General features: G+C 37.2%; 1 protein-coding gene across 5 annotated transcripts in view; it reads left to right on the forward strand.

Annotated features, from left to right (window-relative positions):
- Positions 1–3,976, forward strand: part of LOC124613896 (inositol polyphosphate-4-phosphatase type I A) — a 261,219-nt gene extending 257,243 nt beyond the window's left edge. For all 5 annotated transcript variants that reach the window (XM_047142639.1, XM_047142641.1, XM_047142642.1 and 2 more), the window contains one exon: positions 3,227–3,976. In XM_047142639.1, the coding sequence (XP_046998595.1) occupies positions 3,227–3,359 (133 nt within the window). In that variant the 3' untranslated portion in view covers positions 3,360–3,976. The remainder of the gene's footprint in view (positions 1–3,226) is intronic.
- Positions 3,977–8,057: the final 4,081 nt, after the last annotated feature.

The raw sequence follows: 8,057 nt of genomic DNA on the forward strand, positions 1-8,057 counted from the left end.
TATCCTAACAGTGATATTTTTATAAACGATAATTTTGGACACATATTTGTAAAGACATTTTAAGCATGTATATTTTTTATTTATTTATTGTTCCGTGAGACCACATTAAGGAGAAGTCTCCATGGTCATGGAATGAGTCAATACATGAAATTATAACACGATTGTAGAAACAGATAAAATGAAATATAAGAAACATATTCAGTTGTAGATTGTAGAAACAGATAAAATGAAATATAAGAAACATATTCAGGCGACACGTCGTTAGTTTAAATAAAGAAAATCAAGAATGTAACACTGGAATTTGCTTAATTTTTTAGCTCTTCCAGGAGCTCCTCGACAGAATAGAAGGAGTGAGCCATGAGGCAACTCTTCAGTTCTAGACTTAAAAGCGTTTGGGCTACTGCTAAGATTTTTGAGTTCTTGTGGTAGCTTATTGAAAATGGATGCAGCAGAATACTGCACTCCTTTCTGCACAAGAGTCAAGGAAGTGCATTCCACATGCAGATTTGATTTCTGCCTAGTGTTAACTGAGTGAAAGCAGCTAACTCTTGGGAATAAGCTAATATTGCTAACAACAAACGACATTAAAGAAAATATATATAATATATATTTGAAAATGTCTGCTTGTGTCTGTGTATGTGCGGATGGATATGTGTGTGTGTGTGTGTGTGTGTGTGTGTGTGTGTGTGTGTGTGTACCCGTCCTTTTTTCCCCCTAAGGTAAGTCTTTCCACTCCCGGGATTGGAATGACTCCTTACCCTCTCCCTTAAAACCCACATCCTTTCGTCTTTCCCTCTCCTTCCCTCTTTCCTGACGAAGCAACAGTTGGTTGCGAAAGCTAGAATTTTGTGTGTATGTTTGTGTTTGTTTGTGTGCCTATTGACCTGCCAGCGCTTTTGTTTGGTAAGTCTCATCATCTTTGTTTTTTATATATATATATATATATATATATATATATATATATATAGAGGGAAACATTCCATGTGGGAAAAATTATATATAAAAACAAAGATGAGGTGACTTACCGAACGAAAGCGCTGGCAGGTCGATAGACACACAAGCAAACACAAACATACACACAAAATTCAAGCTTTCGCAACAAACTGTTGCCCCATCAGGAAAGAGGGAAGGAGAGGGAAAGACGAAAGGAAGTGGGTTTTAAGGGAGAGGGTAAGGAGTCATTCCAATCCCGGGAGCGGAAAGACTTACCTTAGGGGGAAAAAAGGACAGGTATACACTTGCACACACACACACACACATATCCATCCACACATACAGACACAATTAGACATATTTAAAGACATGGACATCTTTAAATATGTCTGCTTGTGTCTGTATGTGTGGATGGATATGTGTGTGTGCGAGTGTATACCTGTCCTTTTTTCCCCCTAAGGTAAGTCTTTCCGTCCCGGGATTGGAATGACTCCTTACCCTCTCCCTTAAAACCCACTTCCTTTCGTCTTTCCCTCTCCTTCCCTCTTTCCTGATGAGGCAACAGTTTGTTGCAAAAGCTTGAATTTTGTGTGTATGTTTGTGTTTGTTTGTGTGTCTATCGACATTGAAAGATACTTTAACTTTTACAGATGTGTTTTTTGAAAGATCAGCAATATGTACAGATATGAGATGTCTATACACACATCTGTAAAAGTGGCAATTAAAATGTAAATTTCATTTTCTATAGTTGTAAATTATATTTGGATACACTATACCATGGACATTACAAATACTGTTTTATAGTCAGTTTAACCTGTGTTGCTGTCAGTGTCATCATGTAATTACTATAGTGCAGCCAGTTTAATCTTTAGTGCTGTCAGCTAACTTTAAAAATAAGTCACCATACTGGAAATGAATATGTACTTTACGCAAAGTAAGTGTAAGTTTTCCATTTTATCTAAATTTGTATCTTTTACAGCGTATATTCTGATGATGCTCTTATTCATTTAAAGAGTGTAATTGGTAAATAAAAAATTGTAACAGCGACTCGTGGCTGTTTACAAAAACTTAGTGAATATGACTTTTCGTAACAAATTTCATATTCATAATTTCAGGTTCAGGACCCTTCTTACACATCCATATAATTTTAAAAAGTGTGTTCTGAATGAAAATCATTGACAGTTAATGAAATTTGTATTTTTTAAAAAAATTTTTCAGTGTTCATAAAGTATCCCTCCACTTGCTGTAAACATTACTGAAAATGCGTTGATGTTGATAAGATTGTGCTAAAAGATAATTTCAGGTTCTTTACCCCACCTGTATATCAGAACCTATTTAAAATGTATGGTGTTAATAAAATTTAAAGACATTTAATGATTTTTTGTGGGCACAAAAGTACACTCCTCTCTCCCAATGGTATTATGTGTTATGGAAAATGCATTGGTATTCTAGGATCAGTGGTGTAGGAAAGTTCTTGTAGAATGTAATTACTTCATCATTAAAGGAGACCACTCACCAAAAAGCAGAAACATTGGGCTGCCAATAAACTTTCCTCCCGAACAGGCCAGAAGGCCCAAAGGTACTGACCAGCCGCCGTGTCATCCTCAACCCACAGGCACCACTGGATTAGTATATGGAGGGTCATGTGGTCAGCACACCGCTCTCCCGGCCATATGTCAGTTTCTGAGATGGGAGCCACAACTTCTCAATCAAGTAACTCCTCAGTTTGCCTCACAAGGGCTGAGTGCACCCCGCTTGCCAACAGCGCTCGGCAGACCAGATGGTCTGTGCTAGCCCACCCCAGCACTTAACTTCGGTGATCTGACAGGAACCAGTGTTATCCCTGCAGCAAGGCCGTTGGCAGGCTGTCAGTAGGCACACACAAAAGAAGAAAAATTTTGCTATCATTTGACAAGTTGGGGTACACACACACACACACACACACACACACACACACACACACACACACCTATTATACCAATACATGGTGCTGCACTGTGTGTGTGTGTGTGTGTGTGTGTGTGTGTGTGTGTGTGAGAGAGAGAGAGAGAGAGAGAATTTGTGTAATCCAGCACATCAAAGGATAACTGTAAAAGCTGGTAAGTTTTCCCCCTTTTGTGTGTGCTTATCGACAAATCAGACTTTTTGGTGAGTGGTCTCTTTTAATCCTAAAAAAAATTTGCAACTTTATCATTATTATTATTATTATTATTCAAAGCAAGGCTTTATAATTTTAATGTCTAAAAATGTTTGAAGTACCAATATTAACAGAAATGGTTTTGTTGTGTTTTAGTGAAGGTAGCCGTAGAGAGAATACTAACAAGAACACAGGTGTTCGCAAATATGCTTTCAATAGCCTTCAATTGCTCACTCTGCCTAAGGAGTACAGGCCACCTGCTGGTACTTATGGATCTGCACAAACGTGATGTGACTGTTGTGTCTTCCAGTCAAGTTCCTATATAGTGTTGTTGGTGCTCTTTGGTTCTCATGAACTTCAACCAGAAAATTACAAGAAGTGTTAGTGAGCTGCAGTTACCTGATTCTTAAATGTCCCAAAATTCATTAAAATTTATGTGGCGTGTGTTTGCTCTAAGAGCTTATTGATGATACAGTGATGCTTTGTAAAAGATTACTCAGCATCTGATACATTTACTGAATCTACATAAAGTAGCTTCATAAGCTGTTCAGCTTCAGAAAACAATAAACAAATGAAATCTGCAAAATATATACAGCCAAGTGAAGTCTGTTCCTGCCTTTAGCAGGCAGCTTTAATAAGTACATTGTTGACAGAAATCTGTGTGCACCAAGAAAATATTCACCTTACCTAGACAGTACAAATTTTACACTGGGTGATTACTGTACATAGCAAAAGTATTATGTAATACTTCAAATTCTAAACACATATTTATCTTTTATTTGCTACCTATTCTGCACAAAATGTAACAATATAAGAAAATCAGTATTAATGGTAACACTATACTGGAATCACAATTTTTTGTTGATCTGGAAATGAGGGTGATAGATTTGTTTTGTAAAGATGTTGAAGTTTATTGATTATTGTAATGGTTGTTACTGAATTATTATTTTTGTGTAATATATGTTTTTCATTTTTATATTAATATTTATTTTTATTTGTTTTGTTATTTGTATTATTCAGCTGATAATGCTACAGATTTGAAATGCTCTAAAAGCATTTTTTTTTTTTTTTTTTTTTTTTTTTTTTTTTTTTTTTTTTTTTTTTTTTTCCAAATCTTACCTTGATAGCACAATTTCCACTCTGGTATGAGAGGCAAGATTTGAAGTACTGAATCACTGTAATGCTGTCTTGATGAGAGACTTCAGTGTCATTTTAATCTTGTACCATTTGCAGTTTTTAGATCTGAGGTATACTTTCTACATGTAACTACTGAACTGTACAGAATGGTGCATGGCGACCAGTGCCAGTACTGAAACACTGCTTTATGTCATACCTCTGCAAGCAGAAGTATTCCGACAATAGGGCTTACAGCTGAAGTAAAATATTTGTTTTGATGTTTAACACAGTGAGTGAACAGCTTGTGTGAAATTAAAATTCTGGTTAAATTCTGTAAGACAAGTACTCCTCCCAGTAGATACCTATGAAAGTAAAAGTGATGACGTTACCCTAGCTTTTGGAACTATTAGTTCCTTCCCGTGGGTGGAGAGATGGGTAGATTGGAGATGGGTGAAGAGGGAGGACAGGTCACTCACACATCAGGATGAGAGAGGCCCGCCTGTAATGAGGACAGTAGCATTAACAGTTTGAGTGATGTCCTCAGTATTGAAGTTAAGCTCGTGCTGCTTGTGGTTGTTTCTATATTTGCTGAAATCGATCACATACCTTGATCTTCTTCATACTCACAATCTTTCAGTGTACTAACAGTCCTAACGTACAAGTAAATTTCAGTCCAAGACCCAATGCTTCCTTCTTTAACTGTGATAATCTCACTGCCTGTAGGACATAACATAATTGTGATTGGTAACTATCAGTTGCTCTAATGACTGCTATATTACCAAGCTATGTGTGATCCTCCATCTGGTCTACAGTTGTAAAATCACATTCAGGAGGGCGATGGTTGAGACCCACATCCTGACATCTAGGCTTAGGTTTTTCGTGATTTCCCTAAATCACTCCAGGAAAATGCTAGGATGTTTCCTTTGAAGAGAACAAAGCTGATTTCCTGCCTCATCCTTTCGTAGTCCCAACTTGTGCTCTGTCTCTAATGATCTCACTGCTGACAGGATGTCAATGTTTAAATCTTCCATAATGTAGGAAAAGACAGCTTTCGACCACAGCCTTCGTAAGAGAGAGATAAGTACGATTCATACACACAAGCAAGCACATCTCATGCACGCTGTCTCTCTCTTACTGATGAAGGCTGTGGCCAAAGAACCGAGCGAGGTGGCGCAGTGGATACCACACTGGACTCGCATTCGGGAGGACGACGGTTCAATCCCGTCTCCAGCCATCCTGATTTAGGTTTTCCGTGATTTCCCTAAATCGTTTCAGGCAAATGCCGGGATGGTTCCTTTGAAAGGGCACGGCCGATTTCCTTCCCCGTCCTTCCCTAACCCGAGCTTGCGCTCCGTCTCTAATGACCTCGTTGTCGACGGGACGTTAAACAACACTAACCTAACCTAACCTGTGGCCAAAGCTTTATGTAAGTGTCTTTTAATTGTGCCTGCAGCTTCACGTGTCATCTTTACAGTAAGTAGCTATCTGTCTTACCGTACATGGTTGATGTTCCTACTGGGGTTCCCATTGTTTAAATCTTCCATCCTTTTTACAGCTTTAAATCAACATTTACTTATCCTGTTTGAAGTGTCAGCATTTTTCAATCCATTTTTCCCTTTCTGCTTGTTTCTAATACCACACTGTTTCATACTTTAAGTGAAAGATTATATTTATGTCTTCTTGCACCACATTTCAGATGCTTACAGTTTCTTCTTAGAATTTTCATTGTTGTGCTGTTTAAAGACTAGGCAGTTCTATGCCCCAAATGTACAATTTCATGAAACCTTATTTTTATTTAGAGAATGGGTGAATTTTAATAGATTCCACTCACATAATTATAAAATAAAAATGATTTATTCTTTGGTTGGTTGGTTGGTTTGGGGAAGGAGACCAGACAGCGTGGTCATCGGTCTCATCGGATTAGGGAAGGATTGGGAAGGAAGTCGGCCGTGCCCTTTCAGAGGAACCATCCCGGCATTTGCCTGGAGTGATTTAGGGAAATCACGGGAAACCTAAATCAGGATGGCCGGACGCGGGATTGAACCGTCGTCCTCCCGAATGCGAGTCCAGTGTCTAACCACTGCGCCACCCCGCTCGGTCATTTATTCTTTGGTGTCCTCATCTTGTGTAATCATACTTCTTAAATGGCAGAACTCTTTCACTTATTTTACAATGACTTTTCCAGTTTACATGTTCAGAAATTCATTCTCTCTTTCTTTCACAAATCATTTTAATATTTTTTACAATGCAAATTTTCTACAGGTTGCACTTTACTTTCCCATACAGCCTCCCCACTTTCAGCCTAATGAATTGTTGTGTCACTCAGTCTTAAACATGGTATGCATTCTCCTCTCGCTCTCATTCCTGCTTTACGTTACTCTTTTACCCGTTTCAGTGATTTTTTGTGTCAGTTGTAATGATAGGAACATGAAGACAATACAACACCCAGTCCTCAAGTGGAGATGATCTCTAACCCGGCCTGGAATCAAATCCAGGCGGCCTCGGTTTGCAATCTGTTACGCTGACTGCACAGCTACTGAAGCAGACTAGACTTTTTAGTTTCACAATTTTTGTATTGTTTGCTACTGGTGGGATTATCATGGCAGAATTAAGATACACAGAATATATTGTAAGTGGCATCAGGTATTGTGCTGCAATGATTGACTTCTGGATCAAAGCGAAGTTAACTGTCATTGAAAAGGAATTCCTGATATGTACAACAGTAATCGATAGACGAGATTTTTAAATCCAAATGCATTCACTTGTATTTCATTTTGAAGTGACAGCTGTCTCCATTTTATATTGCACTAACATATGTTAGTCGCTGTTGCATTGTAAATTATGAAAGGTATCAGGTTAATTTCTTTTTAATCATTTACTCTAGGTGCAGGTAGAGAATTACAAAAATGATACATTTAATATTTAACATTCTGGTACCAACATGATTGTTGGAGATGGTACTGCAGTGTTTGTCTTGAATATATTTTGATTTATGTCATGAATAACTTTGTCTTTTATTACCAGTGTGCTAGTTGTGCATTCATATGTAACTAATATGGGAGACAATTTGGGAAGACCATCAGTGTGTTACAGTCTAAGTGCCTTGCTGGAGGCAGTCCAACTACTTAAACACTTTATTGAAGCATCAAGCATTCTCTGTGATAATCATATAGCTGAGACATTCTCCACAACAGGTAAAGAAGTCATGTTGTTAAACTGTTACCATTGCAACAAAGATTATTTCTACGTACAACAATAGTACTAAATATAAATGTACCGGTGAACAAAAGAATAAATGTTATTTAAAAGATAATCTGTTCTGATGTGATACTTATTGAGGAGTCATAAATCTTAGTAAATAAAACTTGTGTTTATTAACCAACAAGTGGAATGTGCAATTACACATAGCTTTTACTTCTAGGGAGAAGAATATAACATGTACAGTGCACTTATTTTGTCTTTTTATTTATTGCTAAATCTTTCTTGTTACAACCATTTAGATGAACTGGTATGGAATCTCTATTATGACGTACAGTGTACATACCAACTTCTAAATTTAAAGTTGTATATATATTGTTATGTGGTTTAATATTGAGATGTTAATTCACATGCAGTAGCCTCGGTGTTATGAAACCTAAGAACTTTCATAAATTTAAAGAAAATCTCAAGTTTTTTGTTACTTACAGGTATTTGTAGCCATTAACTATAACCAAAGATTATATGATGCCCATAGATGCACTTTGCCTGTTATGTACAGTGTAGAATGTAGTTAAAAGTACAGTGTACATATAAATGTTATTTTAGATAGTGCCTCATGTGATACATTTGGTGAACAACTTATTTTAATGTATTGTACCTAATAACTAAATGT

The sequence above is a fragment of the Schistocerca americana genome, chromosome 4 (genome assembly GCF_021461395.2).
Source record: "Schistocerca americana isolate TAMUIC-IGC-003095 chromosome 4, iqSchAmer2.1, whole genome shotgun sequence".
NCBI lineage: Eukaryota > Metazoa > Arthropoda > Insecta > Orthoptera > Acrididae > Schistocerca > Schistocerca americana.